The following is a 22,132-nucleotide window of genomic DNA, read 5'->3' as shown; positions in this document are numbered from 1 at the left end:
TATTCAGCGGGGGCGCTAATGGTGGCGTTAGCCTGTTGCGCTGCGCCACCACCAATGACGTAATCGGTGTGCTTAGCGCCCCGATCGCGATATTTGGTAGCAAACGCCGCTGTAGCGCCGTTCGCTACCCACGCCCAGTTCACGGGGCCTTGCTGTGCCGGCAGTGGTGCAAGTTAAGGTGGAGGTGCGGGGCGGCCGCCTTTTTCGGCGGCACCTCCGTCCCCGGCCTCCTGACCCCCCCCCCCCCCCCCCCGCGGCATTGCCGGCTGTTTCCCGAGAGCCCGGCACTTCTCCTCGGTGCCGGGCTCTTTTGCCGGCACTCGCGATCGGGGATCGCGCTGTTGCAGGCCCCTCCCCCTTAACAATGGGAGGAAGGCCTGCAGTACCGCAGCGTGCCGTGCCGCAGCGTGTTGCGCTGCGATATTCAGTTTCAGCACCCTAAGAGGGACGCGGAGCACCTCGAGCCTCGCCCCGTCTCCCTCTAGGGGCGCTGAAACTGAATTTCTGACGTTCATTAATGCTCCGAACGCTGCGCAAAAATCAGCGCCCAGGCGAACTTGGCGCCACTTTGGCGCCTCAACCCAATTTCTAGGCCATAGTTATACAGCACAGAAACAGGCCCTTCGGCCCATCGTGTCCACGCCAGCCATCAATCCCTGTCTGTTCTAATCCCATTTTCCAGCACTAGGTCCGTAGCCTTGTATGCTATGGCGTTTCAAGTGCTCGTCTAAATGCTTCTTAAATGTTGTGAGGGTTCCTGCCTCTACCACCCTTTCAGGCAGTGAGTTCCAGATTCCAACCACCCTCTGGGTGAAAAAGTTTTTCCTCAAATCCCCTCTAAACCTCCTGCCCCTTACCTTGAAACTATGCCCCCTGGTTATTGACCCCTCTACTAAGGGGAAAAGTTCCTTTCTATCTACCCTATCTATGCCCCTCATAATTTTGTATACCTCAATCAGGTTCCCCCTCAGCCTTCTCTGCTCTAAGGAAAATAACCCCAGCCTGTCCAGTCTCTCTTCATAGCTGAAGCGCTCCAGCCCAGGTAACATCCTGGTGAATCTCCTCCGCACCCTTTCCAATGCAATCACATCCTTCCTATAGTGTGGCGACCAGAACTGCACACAGTATTCCAGCTGTGGCCTAACTAGCGTTTTGTACAGCTCCATCATAACCTCCCTGCTCTTGCCTTCATTAGCCGAAGCATAGAATATAAGTATCCCAAATGCCTTTTTAACCACCTTATCTACCTGTCCTGCTGCCTTCAGGGATCTATGTACATGCACACCAAGGTCCCTCTGATCTTCTGTCCTTACAAGGATCCTACCATTCATTGTGTATTCCCTTGCCTTGTTTGTCCTCCCAAAATGCATCACCTCACACTTTTCAGGGTTAAATTCCATTTGCCACTGTTCTGCCCATCTAACATCCTGTCTATATCATCCTGTAGCCTGAGGCTTCACTCCTCACTATTTACCACTCCACCAGTTTTCGTGTCATCTGCGAACTTACTGATCATACCTCCTACATTCATATCTAAATCATTAATGTACACTACAAACAGCAAAGGACCAAGCACCGATCCCTGCGGTACACCACTGGACACAATCTTCCAGTCACAAAAACAACCTTCAACCATCACCCTCTGCCTCCTGCCACTAAGCCAATTTTGGATCCAATGTGCCAAGTTGCCCTGGATCCCATGGGCTCTTACCTTCTTGACCAGTCTCCCATGTGGGACTTTGTCAAAAGCCTTACTGCACTACCCTCATCCACACACCTAGTCACCCCCTCTCAAAATTCAATAAAATTGGTCAGACATGATCTCCCCCTGACAAAGCCATGTTGACTATCCCTGATTAATCCTTGCCCCTCCAAGTGGAGACTAATTCTGCCCCTCAGAATTTGTTCCAATAATTTCCCTACCACTGATGTTAGGCTCACTGGCCTGTAATTCTGCTTGTTAGGTTGCAATTTATCCCCTTTCGGTTCCTTGAAGGCTCATTTGGTAAAGCTGGTATATAACTGGACTGTACAAATCGGGAAGATACCATGTTTGATTTCTGGTCAGAGTTAGTTGACCTCAGCATCCCTAGGCTAAAGATGAAACAATCAGCAAGAGCCCTCGCTCTTGATTGCTAACCAGTGACCCCCTACTGTCAAAGTGTGGACATCAGGTGAGGACAGGATTGAGCTCCGCTCCAATGGTTGAATAGCTGGTCACTTTTTATTGTTTAGGCTCTCACATGAAAAATGGACAATTGGCTTGGGCTACCCTATTTTGGGCAGTCAAACATGTTTGTGTTGGAAAGTCACAGAAGCTTCCCATCTGTGTAGATTTAAAATGGTTAGAAACCAAGAGCCTACAACAAATACTTCATGAACCATCTGATGGTTGGCACACGTTATATCTGCAACCATTTGTTTTCATTAATTATAGGCTCCAAAGCTTTTGATACTGAGTACTTGGAGCTTAGATGTCCTGTGGACTTAAGGCAATGTGGAGCTGTACTTTTGTTTTGGCTGCTAATTATGTAGTTCACGTTGGAGATGGCGTGATAGACGAGGGGGGCGGCGGTTGGGTTTTACTGTATGTTGTGGAATCACTTAGCAAAATGGAACAATTCACACACACATTTTCAATAGTTTTATTGTTCTACTTTTGAGCCATTCAGTACTCACTCCTTCCTGTTGAAACTCACAGATCTGCCGTGCGCCTGAAAAAGTATAAAAGTGCCGATGTACCCACAGAAAGAGATGCGCATTAATGTTTGTAATGTGTTTGTTTTCTGCAATGTGTACTATTTGCACAATACTTATTGGCAAGGCCACTGCTTTGCGGTTTTCATGGAAAAATACTGGTATTTTTATGTTGAGCAATGTGAATGGATGTTATCTCGGTGAATCATTAGCACCTTTATCCCTGTTTTTGTAGTGACTGGAGTTTAAATTCCTACTATTGTAGCAAGGTCACTTGTGATTGGTTATTGCCACAATTACTAATACCACACTCCTTTGTTCTTCACCTCGATCATTGTTAAATTAAGCAGCATGTTTTTTTAAGTTGCATCCGCTCAAAATAAACTTGATGCAGCATGAATGAGCTAATAATTAAGCTCCAAGCATCTTGCTAAAAGAATTAGTAATGAATGGAAGTGCCAACTTCGGAAACTAGCAAATGTTGGCCAGCAGTTTCAAAAAACCTAACACAGCCCCAAAAACGCTGAACAAAAGCCTGTGACGTGTTAAAAATAAATACACTGAAATTGCAGTGGGAGCTGAGATTGCAATCTAAGTACACCCAACATTACTTTTAATATCAACAGAAAATGTTGGAAATACTCAGCAGGTCAGGCAGTATCTGCAGTGAGAGAAAGGTTAACTCTGTGTTTCTCTCTCCACGGATGCTGCCTGACCTGCTGAGTATTTCCAGCACTTTCTGTTGATATTTCAGATTTCCAGCTTTTGCAGTATTTTTGCCATTTCCTTTTACTTATATTAGAGAAAATAAACCATAAGTACATGAAAACCATAAGGGGCAGTTACAAGGATTGAAGGCACCAGATTTATTTTCCAGGGTGTCTGGAGACACGCCCTTGGAACATTTTTTTGAACACTTTTATTTAATGCACTTTTCAGTATTTTAGCGTCTGCAATGAACATTTTTGTGCAATTGTATTGCAAATCATACTGTATTTGTCATTTGGGAATTAATTATTTGTATTTACATTTTTAAACTTTCTCCCAGTAGCAGCAGATAATCTATTCATGGCAGATTTAATTAAAACTTTTTTTTAAATGCCCACCAGCAAATTTGATCGAATTGGCTCGGTTTATTCACTAGGACTTCAGGCAGCAAGCTTGGAACTGTGCGCACTCCATCGAAATGCTGTTTTCCCCTCCCCACCCACCCTAACCTCTCCACAGGCTGGGGCCAAATGCTGGTACATTTCTCTCCTGGTAACTTTTTGAAACTTTCATCGGAATGTACCATTTTAAAATGTTATATTTCACGATTTGATAGACATATTTTCCTTTTAATAAAGTTCTGCTATTTTAGGTTTCAGCAGACCAACCAGACTCTGACTTCTTGTCGTTGTTCAGGGAAAACAAACTGCTTAGTCTTTAACTCCTGCGCTGTAGTCATCATTTCATTCTGCTCTTGTCAAAAATCTGTCCTACAAATGAATCTTAATAGCTGTTCCTGACGAGGAACTGAAATGTGCTGCAAAGCAGCCCCAGCACATTCGCTATCTCTTGCTGCAGACCTGGCTATAACCATGAACTTGGAGTCAGATATGGCTTGTGTGAAGTCATAAGTAGGGGTCTGTTCACACACAAATTAATATGTAGATAAATACATTTGAAAATTTATGCAATATATTTTACTATACATTGTTACAAAATGTATTACATGGTGTGACAATATTTGTGACTGAAACCATATCGTCTGCCCGCCCGCACAGCCATTAATCTGCTATATTCAAATAGGATGGATCTGTAACACCATTTTATAGGATCCTTGGAATTCAAGTACCAAATGGTATTTCCGTTCATGTGTGGAGTATTTTCCTGCATTACTGTTCATTGGAAAATATTGAGAGAGAGGAATGTCTTAAGGGAATATTCTTGCTTTAAAGATTGGAGGTCATTGAAAGCCATTCTTTAATTTAGGGACTAGGCTGGGTTTCATTAAAGTCACTGATTTTTGATTTTCACAAAAATTAAAGGAAAAAGCAGCTTGCATTTATATCACACTTCCCCAATGCATCACAAAGTGCTTCTCGTATAATGTAGAACTCTTGTTATGTAAGCGAATCGGCCATTTTGCACACCGCAAGGTTCCACAAACAGCAATGAGAGAATGACCAGCGAATTTATTTTGTAGCTGTGTTGGTTGAGGAAAGAATGCTGGCTAGGAAACTAGGAGAACAACTTCTTTTAATAGTGCCATGGGATCCACCTGCATCAGACAGACAGAATCTTGGACAGTCTCTACTGCAGAACAGCACCTCTGGCGATGAGCGCACTCTCAATACTGCGCCGTCTGTCGGCCTAAGTTACATTCTCAATTCCTGGACTACTGCTTCAACGCACAGTTTTGTGACTCAGACAGAGTGCTACCAACTGACTCAAGCTGACTCATGTGGACAGAATAATTGAACGTGATCTCCAAAACACCCGTGCAAATCCTATAATCTTGTAATAAGAACAGAAATTGTCACCATCTACCAGTGAGCGTAGCTATAAACAGAAAGATTTGTAGAATGCGGTTGCCAAAACACTGGTATAAATCCTGAAAGCTCGTAATAAGAATGGAATTTGACTTATTCAATCACCGTAATGCAATCGGTCCTTACTCCCAGCCGTTGAGTATTTTCTAACCTGTGTACAACAATGCCTCACAATGAAATTTGCTGCCAGAAAATATACCAAGATTCTATTATGGTAAACAAATTTGTTTTCTGTACACTGTTCATTCAAAGTTGGAATTTGGTCAAAAAAATTCCACATTATCCCAACCATCTTCAGCTGCTTCACATATGACCTTCCCTCCATCATAAGGTCAAAAATGGGGATGTTCGCTGATGGCTGCACAGTGTTCAGCGCCATTCGCAACTCCTCAGATAATGAAGCAGTTCATGCCCACATGCAACAAGACCTGGACGATGTTTTTGACTATCTCAAACAAGCGAGAGTCTAACCACCGCCCCTTGACATTCAACGGCATTACCATTGCCGAATCCCCCACCATCAACATCCTGGGTGTCACCATTGACCAGAAACTCAACTGGACCAGCCACATAAATACTGTGGCAACAAGAGCAGATCAGAGGCTAGGTATTCTGCGGTGAGTGTCTCACCTCCTGACTCCCCAAAGCCTTTCCACCATCTACAAGGCACAAGTCAGGAGTGTGATGGAATACTTTCCACTTGCCTGGATGAGTGCAACTCCAACAACACTCGAGAAGCTCGACACCATTCAGGGCAAAGCAGCCCGCTTGATTGGCACCCCATCCACCACCTTAAACATTCACCCCCTCCACCACTGGCATACCGTGGCTGCAGTGTGTACCCTCTACAAGATGCACTGCAGCAACTCGCCAAGGCTCCTTTGGCAGCACCTCCCAAACCCGTGACCTTTTCCGCCTAGAAGGACAAGGGCAGCAGGCACATGGGAACACCACCGCCTCCAAGTTCCCCTCCAAGTCACACACCATCCTGACTTGGAACTATATCGTCGCTGGGTCAAAATCCTGGAACTCCCTCCCTAACAGCACTGTGGGAGTACCTTCACCACACAGACTGCAGCGGTTCAAGAAGGCGGCTCACCACCACCTTCTCAACTGTAATTCTGGATGGGCAATTAATGCTGGCCTTGCCAGCGACGCCTAAATCCCATGAATGAATAAATTGATTCATTGAGCAATTTAAATAAAACAACACAGGTGGAGTTTCTGCTCCAAAATATTCAAACTCCAAGAGGAGTAGACAGTATAATTATTCTATTAATGATAAAGAATTACCAGGAGACTGAGTGCCAGTGTGTTCGAACGCTGTGTTACTTACATGGGATGAAACTTTGGTTCACATTCTCAATCCAGATTCCCATGATAAAAGATCCACAACAACATGGAGCAATCAGTGATGATTTGGGGAATGACAATGTCACACTGATACGAGGGGCAAAGGTTTTTCTAAGATCGATGTTGAGACGCAGTATTGAGACAGAAAGAAGTCCGGTGTTGTACATAACCTTTCCCAAACCTGCCCTGGGCATTCTCACTGAGCTAAAGAGGAAAAGTATTAAAATTTTGCAGCATAGTCACCACCATATTTCATATTGAAAGAATTAGCCTAATCTTTTTATCAGCAGGAAACTTAGCAGTGATCCCCACATTAATTCCAGGGATAATTCTATTAGTGGTTTGTTATTGGCGGCCGTGCCTTCAGCTGCCTAGGCCCTAAGCTCTGGAATTCCCTCCCTAAACCTCTCGGATTTCCAACTCGGGGATTTCCAAGATGAAATTTGCAGCATGGTTTTACATTGTGATAATTCACTGTGAGCCTTGTCGTCTCCCTCAGACTCTTGCCCTATTCCAGGCCTTGAGCACATAATCTAGACTGATACTTCCGTACAGTACATTGTTGGGAGGTGCCGAATTTCGGATAGACATTAAACCATTGGCCCTCCCAGATGGACGCAAAAGATCCCATGGCACTATTCAAAGAGCAGGAGAGTTCTTTTGGTGTCGTGGCCAACATTTACCCCTCAACCAATGCTACCATAGACAGTTTAAATGGTCATTCATCTCATTGCTGTTTGTAGGACCTTGCTGTGTGTAAATTGGCTGCTGCATTGGCCTACAAAACAGCACTTACAGCAATTTATTTGGCCACCCTAATTGCCCTTGAGAAGGTGGTGGTGAACCGCCAATCAAGTGGACTGCTTTGTCATTCATTGGCTGTATTGGGACCTCCTGAGGACTTGAATGGCCTTATATAAATGAAAGTCTGATCCTTTTTTAGTTTGTTCTTTCTTAAGCAATTGTTTGATCTTGTAAATGATTTGTAACTAATCTCTATTAACAAATATACTGACAATGATTTATCAATTTCTAAAATGGTCCCTTAATGAAACTAACTTCTTTCAGAGACTGTAGATCATGAATACAGTGACATAGGGTGTTTCTTAGACACTGGCTTATACCCACTCGAGGTTCTGATGCTATGATGGAATATGCATGTGTTTGCGCCCTTGTGTGGGTGGGATAGTGAATGAAGGTGACCAGGTGCAAACCATTAACAGTCAAGATTGTTGAAATCTTTGCTTTTGCACAGCTCCCCAAGCTCTCTGCAAATAGGCCACACAGGTTTTTGTAATTGTTAATCTTTCTAACAAGTTACTTGGAATAACTTAATACTTTTGATAATATACACTGACAATGCCCTTGCCTACCTATGCATACTGCACATCCTATTATGGTGAATTGTGTTAGAATAAGAAGTGCCTGGTATTACATGCAGTCCTCTCCGGATATAATGAGACTTCTCTGAGGTTTGAAGAGATGAGTTATAATGGGGTTTCTGTATTACCAAATCTTGAGAGCAGTTTGTGCAGTGTGCCCTTCTGTACAAGTGCTATGGTTACATTCCAGCGACTAACCTGATTCATAAAGGTTAAGAAATTAAGATCTTGAAAAATGTCTGTAATATTGTTCATTGCGTGATCAACAGATCTATAGATGTGGCAGAGATTGCTATTCGCAGGGCACCAAATAGAAATTGTGCGGAGCTGCACACTGTACAGTAGGTAGATTTTGTAAAGTGGGATAAGTTTCATGATGCAAACAAACTGAGAAGTAAGATGGAAAGAAAGACTCTATTTATAGCATACCTGTTACCCCACTGACCATCTGGGTTATTCATGCACTATTGAAGAACCCAAATTGTTTCCATGGTGATGATGTGTTTAATGATGCCTGTAGCGGCCTCTCCTTTAAGAGCTCACTGTCAGGCACTTGAAGCAGCGCTGATGGTTTCAGAGGGGTTTTTCTTTCGTACCCCCAGAGGCAACAGTGCTGTGGCAGCAATATAAATGCTATCTCTGGCAGCAAAGGCTCTCGCTTTTTTCCAGCTGTCACCAGGAAATATGCATCAGCAAATCAGTACTTTTGAACAACTGTCTGTGCCAATTTCTTTGTCTGCTGCTACTGATATGTGGCACTAGCTCTGCAAAATAAATGGGAATTTCATGGCATCGTGATCATGAGATGACATCGCTGATCTAGCCAGCAGCCTAGTCCTGGCCAACATTATGTCCCAATATCACGATCTTATCAATGAACCTGACTTCCTGGCTTGTGAGCCAGTAATGGGTTAGCCAGCACAGTGCTTGTCAATGTACATTCCATGCTTCAGGGCAGCTCTCTTCAGTTCTTTTTCTATTAGGTTCTAGTTTGCCAAATCAGTGCAGCCAAATATATAGTGATGAGTTTGCCATCAGTAAGTAGAGAGCAATTTCCGGTCAGCTGCACATTCTGGCTTTTGTTCCCCGAGTGAATTATGTCAATTATTCTTGCAAGTGAAATAAAAGCCTGATTTTGAATTATGTATGGAGCCACATATTATTAAAAACTCCATAAATGTTTATCTGCATTCTTAACAGGGATGAACACTATGGTTGCAATGATGTATGCACTCTAATGTTGATCTCATTACTCTCTCTATATTGAGAGAATTGGGACCTACATTGGAGTGAGTATTCTAACCATCGTGCAGAGAAAGCAGTCAGAGTTTATAAAAATCTTCAGTGTAGACTTTAAGTCACATCGAGATGGTGGTGGGATACTGAAGCTAGATTGCAATCACAGAAGAATGAATCTTGTAACAAACATGTCTTCATATTTTTCTGTTTTTTTTTTCAGTGCTCCAAACCGAAGCACAGTACTCCTTGCTCTGCGATTACAGAGATAAGAACATGCACTCAGCTCGAGATGCCAGACAATATAAACACATTTGTACTGAAGGTGAGTAGCAGTTGATGTGTATTGATGGGGTGAAGTAGTGGGGCTATGTTGGACACTGTTAACAGTGCCTTAGGACAGTTTTGTTCTGTGGAATTGCATAGTTGAATTCTTCATTTATTGCCCTTATCGCCATTGCTGCCGCTGAGATGATTGCTGTGATAAAGAATTCAATAATGATCCATGTGATGCATCGTCTAACAGATGCATCATGAAATGGTATAAACAGTCCCTGATAATGTCAATCGAAAAATGAGGCAATTGTGCTGGAGACATTGGTTTATCACTGTCTCTTGACATGTGAAAGACTTTCATCATAGTCTAATCTCACTGAATCACAAATGTTTCACCACACCTCACCAATCTGAAATCCTCTCTTATTATATTTTTGTGACATCTATGTTTTCATTGACATGCAAATATTAGTGCCAGTTAATTCACTAGCTCCAACAGCATGTATCTGCAGCTGTACACCAAACCAAAGCTCTTTTTATTTTAAGCCATATGTAGGACGATTATAGTGGTAGACCATAGAGTTCTGTATGGAGTATCTCGATTCAAAATCCCAGCCTTGATTAATGCACAAATTCATCTTCCCTCAATGTGTGAGCTTTACCAGCTGTTGGTTAGTCTTGTAAATGACGTGTTCTACAACTGCAGAGGCCTTCACCTCTTGCTTCAGGGACCTGTCCCTCCCTGAAGAAGGCACTTCCTTTTGGCTTGTTGCTGACAGTACAGATAGCAGATGTTGACGAGCTCACATCCCAGAAGCAGGCTGAGTAAGCGGCTTCAGTAAAGTGGAATATAATATTACACCGATAACTTGGAAATTTTGCTCAATTATGTGTCAGTTTTTGTTTAAGCTTTGCCCACTGGTATTCCTCATCCTCAGATTTTAAAAATATTGGAGGGAACTGTGACCACGTACATTGTGGGAATGAGCAGGTTGGTTGGGTTGCATGATGTTTCATTCTTTTGACAATGTAGGTCTAAGAAAGCTATGAAAAAAAGAAAAGAAAGACTTGCATTTCTATAGCGCCTTTCAGAACCACTGGACATCCCAAAGCGCTTTACAGCCAATGAAGAACTTTTTTGAAGTGTAGTCACTGTTGTAATGTAGGAAACATGGCAGCCAATTGGCGCACAGCATGTTCCCACAACCCGCAGTGTGATAATGACCAGATAATCTGTTTTAGTGATGTTGATTGAGGGATAAATACCAGGACACCGGGGATAACTCCCCTGCTCTTCTTCGAAATAATGCCATGGGATCTTTTACAACCTCCTGAGAGAGCAGAGGGGGCCTCGGTTTAACATCACATCCGAAAGACGGCATCTCCGACAGTGCCGCACTCCCTCAGCACTGCACTGGAGTGTCAGCCTAGATTTTTGTGTTCAAGTCTCTGGAGTGGGACTTGAACCTACAACCTTCTGACTCCGAGGCGAGGGTGCTACCAACTGAGTGACAGCTGACAAAAGGAACAATGGGGAAACATGAAAAAAAAACATAGAATAAGCAGGAAATGACAGAGTTAACTATTGTAACAGAGACTTTTGGAAATCAAGCTGCTGTACACTATTTCCATTTAAAAGCTACCTCCTCCTTGGCATTAAAAAAAAAGTGAAGTTAAAATAAAATAAAATAAATTAGATTGAGGGCTTTTCTCCTTCTACCGATTTTTCTCCCCTTCCAACCTAATCTCGTAAAGCTGTTGATTCCTTCCTGCTGTACGTATCACAGGCGTCAGGCATTTTCCACTACATCACCCTGGTACCATGGCTACACAGGGCTGGGCGTGTCGGTGTTTCCCTAAGACAACCTATTTGAAGCTGACTTTCTCATAACCCCGCTATCTGTGCAGCCTAATCCCATCATTAAATGTACTTGCGTCAATGTCCATGCTATTAGAAAGAACTTTATAATGTTCCTTTCTAAATTCTACCCGGCTATCTGTGCAGCCTTCCTAATTCCATCGTTAAATGGAATCACATCAATGTTCATACTATTAGAAAGACCCTTTTAACTAAAAGAAAGATTTGCCTAACTTAATTCCTGGTGTATTTAAGGACCTTTAGTTCTGGAGGTGAAAGCCCAAGAGCCTACTGCAGACCAGAACACTGACCACAATATACTGTAATTTTGAGAAATAACTGACCTGTAAAAGATTGGTAACTGTTCATTATGAATTCCTTTGAACAGGTATGAGCCCATTTTTGTTTGCTCTATCTTGATTCCAGCAGGCTAATTTCCTCTTTTTTTCCTAAATTGTTCCCTTTATAGGTTCATTCATCACTTCCAGTCCAAAAAATGTATCGACCCTGCATTTTTCATTGAGTGTCATCAGTACTCTTCTGTGCTATGTAGTGTGGTACTGAGCCATTCAGACCCGAAGATCCCAAACTTGACTCCCGGTCTGTGCTGAATTACCTTGTCTCAGCCAAGACAGCAGTAGGGTGCTCCATCTGGTCTCATTACCTCTGGGCCAGAGAAGGGGAAAAATCAGTCCAGGTTCCTCCTACTCATCACTGTCAAATGTCCCAGCATCTGTTTGGGTGTTAGCTGTGGCTCAGTGGGCAGCACCCTCGCCTCGGAGTCAGAAGGTTGTGGGTTCAAGTCCCACTCCAGAGACTTGAGCACAAAATCTAGGCTGACACTCCAGTGCAGTGCTGAGAGAGTGCTGCACTGTCGGAGGTGCCGTCTTTCGGGTGAGACGTTAAACTGAGGCTCCGTCTGCTCTCTCAGGTGGACGTAAAAGATCCCATGGCACTATTTTGAAGACGAGCAGGGGAGCTATCCCCAGTGTCCTGGCCAATATTTATCCCTCAATCAACATCACTAAAACAGATTATCTGGTCATTATCTCATTGCTGTTTGTGGGAGCTTGCTGTGTGCCAATTGGCTGCCACATTTCCTACATTACCGCAAGGATTGGTGCTTGGGCCCCAGCTATTCACAATCTATATCGATGATTTGGATGAGGGGACTAAATGTAACATTTCCAAATTTGCTGATGACACAAAGCTAGGTGGCAGTGTCAGTTGCGAAGAGGATGTGAAGAGGCTTCAAGGGGATCTTGACAGGCTCAGTGAGTGGGCGAGAACATGGCAGATGGATTATAATGTGGATAAATGTGAAGTTATCCACTTCGGTAGAAAAAAGAGAAAGGCAGAGTATTTCCTAAATGGTGAAAGATTGGGGAATGCAGATGCTCAAAGGGACCTGGGTGTCCTTGTACTTGAGTCACTGAAAGTGAATGTGCAGGTGCAGCAAGCTATTAGGAAGGCAAATGGTGTGCTGGCCTTCATTACAAGAGGATTTGAGTACAGGAGTAAAGAAGTCTTACTCCAATTATATAGGGCCTTGGTGAGACCACACCTGGAGTACTGTGTACAATTTTGGTCTCCTTACCTAAGGAAGGATATACTTGCCATAGAGAGTGCAACGAAGGTTCACGAGATTGATTCCTGGGATGGCAGGACTGTCGTATGAGAAGAGATTGAGTAAACTAGGCCTGTATTCTCTTGAATTCAGAAGAATGAGAGGGGATCTCATTGAAGCATACAAAATTATTACAGGGCTTGATAGGATGGATGCTGGGAGAATGTTTCCCTTGGCTGGGGAGTCTAGAACCAGGGGCCTCAGGATAAAGGGTAGGCCATTCAGGACTGAGATGAGAAGAAATGTCTTCACACAGAGGATGGTGAATCTTTGGAATTCTCTACCCCAGAGGGCTGTGGAGGCTCAGTCATTGGGTATATTCAAAACAGAAGTCGATAGATTTCTGACTAGTAAGGGCGTCAAGGGATATGGCGATAGGGCCGGTGAATGGAGTTGAGGCAGAAGATCAGCCATGATCTCATTGAATGGTGGAGCAGGCTCGAAGGGCCGAATGGCCTGCTCCTGCTCCAATTTCTTATGTTCTTATTACAACTGTGACTACACTTCAAAAAGCACTTAATTGGCTGTAAAGCGCTTTGGGAGGTCCTGAGGTCGTGAAAGGCGCTATGTAAATGCAAATCTTTCTTTCTTTGGATGAGGTCAGGCTCAGGCTAGGTTCTGATGTCTCCTGAATAATTGAGCAATGTGCCAACATTCACTGTCAAGGCTTATATGGGCAGAGTACCATAGGGGTGACGGCACCCTTGTTCTACTTGTACTCCATCATGGTATTACATGACCCATATCATTCATGGATATCAAATATCTTATGAATGTAGCTAATGGGAGACTGTGATGGAATCACTCAGGCCCAGAACTTCTGTATATTGTATTTGAAATATATACAGGATAATAATGGTATGGTACACCGTAAGAGGAGAATCGCCATTATCCATCAAATGGAGGGACCATGCCCTCCAATTTGAATAATGGAAATTTGTGGAAAGGCAGATAATTTTAAAAAGTGCTGTGCAATGAGGCACTCTCTCTGACTAGAGTTTGTTCGGAGTTCTGGTGAACAATACGAGTGTGCATATTGAAAACTTCACTCTAGTGCTTTAATCAGACATTTGTGATTATCTAGTTTTCATTTTTTTTTTGTTTGAAAAATCTTAACCATACTGCAGCGTGGCAGAGATGGTGGGACATGGGTGAACTGGTAATAGGTTTCCTAGAGACCCAGACCTGAAGGTTCTGGCTTCATGTAACTGGGAGGTTTTTTTCACTGCAGACTGTTGGGAAAATAAGCCATTTTAATATATTTCTATCTATAATATATTAAAAGTGTTGTGCATAGCACTCACTATGTCACAAATTTTGAGTTATGTTTTTTATGTCAACATTTTATAAAGGGAAAAGCCAATGTCAGCATTTGCTGGTCACGCTACTATTGAAGGCCACTAGGTGGTGCTATTGCAGTCTCCTTGGAGGCTGAAAGTTTCCTCTGTTTGCCACACAATTTAACGCTGCAAATTAGGATGCGAGGAAATATAAGCAACACATGTTATGAAAAATGTTTTCTTGCTGCTGAGAAAATAATTCTCAGTCCCACTTTTCAGCTTCAGGCCCCACCTACATAAGAAATAGGAGCAGGAGCAGGCCATTTGGCCCTTCGAGCCTGCTCCGCCATTCAGTAAGACCATGGCTGATCTTCTACCTCAACTCCACTTTCCTGCACTATCCCCATATCGTTTGATTCCCTTAATATCCAAAAATCTATTGATCTCTGTCTTGAATATACTCAACGACCGAGCCTCCACAGCCCTCTGAGGTAAAGAATTCCAAAGATTCACCACCCTCTGAGTGAAGAAATTTCTCCTCATCTCAGTCCTAAATGGCTGACCCCTTATTCTGAGACTGTGACCCTTGGTTCTAGACTCCCCAGCCAGGGGAAACATCCTCCCTGCATCTACCCTGTCAAGCCCTGTAAGAATTTTGTATGTTTCAATGAGATCACCTCTCATTCTTCTAAACTCTAGAGAATATAGACCTAGTCTACTCAATCTCTCCTCATAGGACAATCCCCCATCCTAGGAACCAGTCTGGTGAACCTTCGTTGCATGCCTTCTATGGCAAGTATATCCTTCCTTAGGTAAGGAGACCACAATTCTCCAGGTGTGGTCTCACCAGGGCCCTATATAATTGCAGTAAGATGTCTTTACTCTTATACTCAAATCCTTTTGTAATAAAGGCCAACATACCATTTGCTTTCCTAATTGCTTGCTGCACCTGCATGTTAACTTTCAGTGATTTCGTGTACAAGGACACCCAGGTCCCTCTGAACACCAACATTTCCCAATCTCTCACCATTGGAAAAAATACTCTGCTTTTCTATTTTTCCTACCAAAGTGGTTGGAATCATACCTAGCACAAAGGAAGTTGGCTGTGGTTGTTGGAGGTCATTCATCTCAATCACATGACATCACTGCAGGAGTTCCTCAGGGCAGTGTCCTAGGCCCAACCATCTTCAGCTGTTTCATCAATGACCTTCCCTCCATCATAAGGTCAGAAGTGGGGATGTTCGCTGATGATTGCACACTGTTCAGCACCATTCGAGACTCGTCCGATACTGACGCAGTCCGTGTCCATATGCAGCAAGACCTGGACAACATTCAGACTTGGGCTGACAAGTGGCAAGTAACATTTGCACCACACAAGTGCCAGGCAATGACCATCTCCAACAAGCGAGACTCTAACCATCTCCCCTTGACATTCAATGGCATTACCATCGCTGAATCCCCCACTATCAACATCCTGGGGGTTACCATTGATCAGAAACTGAACTGGACCAGCCATATAAATACTGTGGCTACAAGAGCAGGCCAGAGGCTGGGAATTCTGCGGCGAGTGTCTCACCTCCTGACTCCCCAAAGCCTTTCCACCATCTACAAGGCACAAGTCAGGAGTGTGATGGAATACTCTCCACTTGCCTGGATGAGTGCAGCTCCAACAACACTCAAGAAGCTCGACACCATTCAGGATAAAGCAGCCCGCTTGATTGGCACTCCATCCACCACCTTCAACATTCACTCCCTCCACCACCGGCACACTGTGGCTGCAGTGTGTACCATCTACAAGCTGCACTGCAGCAACTCGCCAAAGCTCCTTCAACAGCACCTTCCAAACCCGCGACCTCTACCACTTAGAAGGACAAGGGCAGCAGACGCATGGGAACATCACCACCTACAAGTTCCCCTCCAAGCCACACACCATCCTGACTTGGACCTGTATCGCCGTTCCTTCACTGTCGCTGGGCCAAAATCCTGGAACTCCCTTCCTAACAGCATTGTGGGTGTACCTACACCATATGGACTGCAGCGGTTCAAGGCGGCGGCTCACCACCATCTTCTCAAGGGCAATTAGGGATGGGCACTAAATGCAGACCTAGCCAGCGACGCCGACATCCCATCAATGAATAAAAAATAAAAAAATTTCTCCACGTTATATTCCATTTGCCATGTTCTTGCCCACTCACTTAGCCTGTCTATATCCCCTTGAAGCCTCCTTGCATCCTCCTCGCAACTTACATTCCCACCTAGCTTTGTATCATCAGCAAACTTGGATATATTACATTTGGTCCCCTCATCCAAATCATTGATGTAGATTGTGAATAGCTGAAGCCCAAGCACTGATCCTTGTGATACCTCACTAGTTACAGCCTGCCAACTCGAAAATGACCCGTTCATTCCTACTCTCTGTTTTCTGTCCGTTAACCAATCCTCAATCCATACGAGTATATTACCCCCAATCCCATGAGCCCTCATTTTGTTTAATAACCTCTGTGTGGCACCTTATCGAATGCCTTCTGAAAATCCAAATACACCACATCCACTGGTTCTCCCTTATCTATTCTGTGAGTTACAATCTCAAAAAAACTTTTAACAGATTCATCAGACACGATTTCTCTTTCATAAATCCGTGTTGACTCTGCCCAATCCTATTATTATTTTCTAAGTGCCCTGTTACCACATCCTTAATAATAGATTCTAACATTTTCCCTGCTACTGATGTCAGTCCAACTAGTCTGTAGTTTCCCGTTTTCTCTCTCCCTCCTTTCTTAAATAGTGGGGTTACATCTGTTACCTTCCAATCCGTGGGAACCGTTCTAGAATCTATGGAATTTTAGAAAATGACAACCAATGCATCCACTATCTCAATAGCCACCTCTTTCAAAACCCTAGGATGCGGGCCATCAGGTCGAGGGGATTTATCGGCTTTCAGTCCCATTAATTTCTCCAGTACTATTTTTTTACTAATACTAATTTCTTTCAGTTCCTCATTCTCGCTGGACCCTTGGTTCTCCACTATTTCCAGGAGTTCTTTGTGGTGTCTTCCGTGAAGACAGACACAAAGTATTTGTTTAATTTCTCTGCCATTTCCTTATTCCCCGTTATAATTTCTCCTGTCTCAGCCTGTAAGGGACCCACATTTACTTTTGCTAATCTTTTCCTTTTTACCTACCTATAGAAGCTTTTACAGTCTGTTTTATGTCTCTCGCTAGCTTACTCTCCTATTCCATTTTCCCTTTCTTTATCAATTTCTTGGCCCTCTGAATTCTAAAATCCTCCCAATCCTCAGGCTTACTCTTTTTGGCAACATTATAAGCCTCTTCCTTTGTTCTAGTACTATCATTAACTTCTCTGTTAGCCACGGTTGAACCACTTTTCCTGTGGGGTTTTTGTGCCTTAAAGAAATGTATATTTGTTGTAAATTATGTATAAATTCTTTAAAAGCTAGCCATTGCTTGTCTACCATCATACCGTTTAATGTCGTTTCCCAGTCTACCTTAGCCAACTTGCCCCTCATACCTACATAGTTTGCTTTGTTTAGATTTAAGACCCTAGTTTCGGATTTAACTGAATCACTTTCAAACTCAGTATAAAATTCTATCATATTACCTGCTGCAAAAATATTGCCCTGCTCATGTCCGCCTGGCTACACCTCCAGAACACAGTTCTATTCTTCAGCCTTAGGCCTTGCTGAACACTTTCAGCTAAAATGCTCGTGAGAGAATGCCAATTTTTTCAATCCAACAATTTTCTAATAATTAAAGCATTACAAAGACAAAAAAAAAATCACAGCAACACATGTACACATACAAATAAACTGAAAAGTACATCAAATCACAAAGAGACACAAATAGTTAACCTAACATAATAAACACACTACCACAACCATATCACAACACAACAGCACAAAGATGCACACAAAACCAGAAATTCACAAACATTCACTTCCTTCAATACCACCATTATTAACTATGGTGCCCCGCTATCTGCCATTCAGGGTTTCAAGGTCCACAGGACCAGCAACTCCCAAACACTACCTCAACTCACAAAACTACTGCCCCCTACTCAATAATTTGTTGTTGCTCCACAAATTCCTCAACAGACCCATCAACGGCATATCATCCACATTACACTGTTCCTACACAATCCCAAAGAATTCTTCTTTCTTTCTTGCTGCACAATCCTCTCCAGCATTCGATCCCATCACTAAAAATGTAAAGAAGACTTTTTAAATAACCAAAACACCAGAACTATAGAGACCAAAGCTAAATCAAGCACAATCAATCAAACTTACACAGACACTACCACTATAACACCACAAAGTAAAGATACAAAGACTACACAAACACGCAGAGTATCACAAAACACATTTATATCTTATGATTCTATATCCAACTTACTGCGATTATGTTTACACGTCTAATAAATGACATAACTTCACTATAATAAAAATTGAATTCAGTTTTAGCCAAACTTTTAAGTGGCTTTCTCCCGACACTGGTAGAAACGTTCTATTTCTGCACAAAATGTGCCTAGCCCCTCAAACAATAACTGTACATTTACACCGTCAAAATTGTCCAAATGATTAGCACTGGTGCAAAACGCACTTTTTCCTGGCCATGTGCGGTGTGTTATGATGGGGCTTATGATGGTACTGAGGCATGGATTGGTAGGATGCAGGCTTGCATTTGCTGTTACCCATGTAGTGAATTATCTGTGTCATCAAGGGATGGTAGCAGGAGGGAGATCAGGTGATTTACCACAGGGTGAGCGGGAGAATTGGATGGAGACAGTCACCCTGATCTGCTCTCGTGCAGCTCACAGCAGCTTGTTACAGACCAGCATTGACGGGGGCCTCGGAGCAAGTTGTCTGACCGCCCTCTCGGATGGGGAAAGGTGCGTGCCATGGGGCAATCTTGGGAAAGTGAAGAGGTTAGGCCCTTTTCAGCTTATGTTTATATTCGTGTATACTTTGCTGTTTGCCTGAGTTCCTTCCTTTAGAACAGAAAAAAAGTTTAGCAATAATAAAACAGACATTTCATTAAAAAACTGGAAATGAAAAAAATCATGAAATCCCACAAGTTAAGCAAGTTATTTAAAAAATAATTATGTGAATGCAATAATTCTCAGAAAGGATGCGGAAATGATTTGCAGTGAAATGGAGTGTGGTGTCTCGGCCGAGGGAGCTGAATTGCATTTTTGCTCAATTTCCCCCTATTTGTTGAATCTTGATGTTTCGCTTTTATTTCCCCTGATCTAGGTCAACAGTTTCCTAGAAGTTATTTTTGAGACTGTCAATGACCAGCAGTTGAATTTATGGACAACAGACATTAGAGAATGTATAAATGCCTGGTAAGACTCATTTTGATTTCTCTTTGTTTTCTTTTTAGCTTGTGAATCCCGAAACTTCATATTACAGATAAATGTTGAAAATTGGATTTCTGGTGCATTGAATGTTCTGTGTAATAAATTAGCTTTCCACCTTTATCCCTCTTGTCAGTGCTGCATGAAAGCTCTTCCAAAGGGCTTATTAGCTCACTGCCTCGAGCCCTTCTCTGCTTCTTGCTGGCTTTCAGCCAGTGCTCTGATTCACTATCTGTGCTAACACGTTACACAGGAGCATGAATGCACAGTGGGAAAGTGTTTAAATTGGTAACTCAATCCGACATTGTGATAGAAACTTAGTAAGAAGGCTCAAGGCAATGAGTTGATGTGTATTGGAAGAATTTCCACGTGGCACTGAAAATAGGATTTGTGAAGAAACAATATAGATGCACAAGACAAGATTCCAACTTTGTTTGTGTCTTGTTACCTAGTTGTTCCTAAGTGTTTTTAAAAGAGCTAACCAAGAGATAAAGTATTTATTCTGGCTTCCCCTTACTGGGGCTGCCTTGGCTTTAGAATAGGAAATAGGAGAATCTACAGTTTGTAAATATGTATTTAGGACAAGAAAAAGGAAAGAAAGAAATTACATTTATATAGTGTCTTATCAAAGTCCTTAGGATGTCCCAAAGTGCCATCCTTTAGGAAATTGAATAAGGAAATTCCTGGCAAAAACTCAAAATAAGAAAATCTTTATCAAATTCTAATTTGTTCCTGTTTTAGGTATTATAAGCAACCTCTTTTCCTGTCCAAATGTATTTGCAATAGTGTAAGGCGATGCCACTGTTTTGTAAATCAGATATCTGTTGCATATTTGTTACCGTACACTGCCGTGTTACAACATGACTTTCAATTGTTTAAAAAGATGTTGATTGTCATCACATCACATGGTGGATAGACCCAGTGGATAGAGCGTTTCAAATGTCAACAAGATTGTTTTGGTTTGTTAAAACAAAAACAAATATGTTTGGGTAACATGGCCTTTGGGTCAGCTCTGCAATATGTCCATGGTACCGAGGTAACATTGTTAGTTAATAAAGTGATGTGGCACCTTGGAACGAGAGGCAAGACTCAGGTTGATATCAAGATTGCTATGTGACAAAGTTTCTAATCTCACCCGTTTCCAGCCCTGCCTCAGCTCATCTGCTGCTGAAACCCTCATCCATGCCTTTGTTTCCTCCAGAATCAACTATTCCATAGATCTCCTGGCTGGCCACCAACCGTCCACCTTCCAAAAACTTGAATTCATCCAAAACTCTGCTGCCCGTACCCTAACTCGCAGCAAGTCCCGCTCACCCATCCCTCCTGTGCTCACTGACCGACATTGGCTCCCGATCCAGCAACGTCTCGATTTTAAAATTCTCATCCTTGTGTTCAAATCCCTTCATGGCCTCGCCCCTCATCTCTGTAACCTCTTCCAGCCCTACAACCATCCGAGATCTCTGCGCTCTTCCAATTCTGGCCTCTTGTGCATCCCCGATTTTCAGTGGTCCAGCATTGGCGGCATGCCTGAGCCCTAAGTTCGGGAATTCCCCATCCTAAATCTCACTGCCTCTCTACCTCTCCTCCTTTTAAGTCGCTCCTTAAAACCTACCTCTTTGACTAAGCTTGTCCTAATGGCTCCTTTATCTGGCTCAGTGTCAAATGTTGTCCAATAACGGTCCTGTGAAGGGCCTTTGTACTATGTTAAAGGCACGATATAAATACAAGTTGTTGTTGTTGGTGGGTGTCATTGAAGAATTTTAGTTGGTGAATAAAAATGGGATACCATAAAAGAACAAATTGAGGTACTGCATGTGCATCTATCCGGTTGAGCAGTGAAATGCTGCAGATGAGAGAATATATCCAGTTTGAACAGAGTGGCAGCATCAGTCCAGTCTGTATCATGTATAGCATAGGCCAGGTAGTAGGTCGTTTTCATTTCATTACCCTGGCAACATATCTCAGCCTTGACCTTGACCGTGGGACAGTATAGCCTACAGAAGCAGCATGATAGTTTCTCCCCCCCCACTTTGTGCTTTCTTATGGTGTTTTTGTGGCAAATTCTTGAGCTGCCATCTCATTTGAGGATGGTCTTGTGTTCCGTATTCCTCTGCACTGAAAATTGCCAAAGCTCGCTTCACCTTTTAGTCTACCAGCTAGCGAGGAAGGAGACCCCATATGATGCATTTTTGATGGTTTTTGAAAATAGATCATGTGTAGACCAGCAAGGCGGGAAACCACAGCATTACTCAGTGATAAAAGCTTAAAACCACAACATTTGTTATGTGACAAACGTTTGTAGCTGCACGTTTCATCTTTTCATCTTTCTCACAAAAAACTGGACAGTTTTAATCACCTGAAATTGGGAAATCTCCAGCAGAAACTAACCTCCCAGTTTCACCATTTTAACAGAAATAATGAAGGTACTTGGAAAAGAGAGACTGTGTTCTTAGGCTGGTGAGATGCTCAATGTTGTGTTGCTATTAGCACCCAATGACGATACAGAAAACTGGGTC

General features: G+C 42.9%; 1 protein-coding gene across 4 annotated transcripts in view; it reads left to right on the top strand.

The window, feature by feature from the left end:
• sh2b3 (SH2B adaptor protein 3) overlaps positions 1-22,132 on the top strand; it is a 217,826-nt gene that overhangs the window by 154,254 nt on the left and 41,440 nt on the right. For all 4 annotated transcript variants that reach the window (XM_085961561.1, XM_085961563.1, XM_085961562.1 and 1 more), the window contains exons 3-4: positions 9,426-9,527; positions 19,513-19,604. In XM_085961561.1, the coding sequence (XP_085817687.1) occupies positions 9,426-9,527; positions 19,513-19,604 (194 nt within the window). The remainder of the gene's footprint in view (positions 1-9,425; positions 9,528-19,512; positions 19,605-22,132) is intronic.

This window comes from Somniosus microcephalus, chromosome 19 (genome assembly GCF_052327205.1).
Source record: "Somniosus microcephalus isolate GS21.2 chromosome 19, FLI_Smic_1.0, whole genome shotgun sequence".
Taxonomy (NCBI): domain Eukaryota; kingdom Metazoa; phylum Chordata; class Chondrichthyes; order Squaliformes; family Somniosidae; genus Somniosus; species Somniosus microcephalus.
Note: the sequence above shows the minus strand (reverse complement) of the source record. Positions and strands in the feature narration are given on the sequence as shown.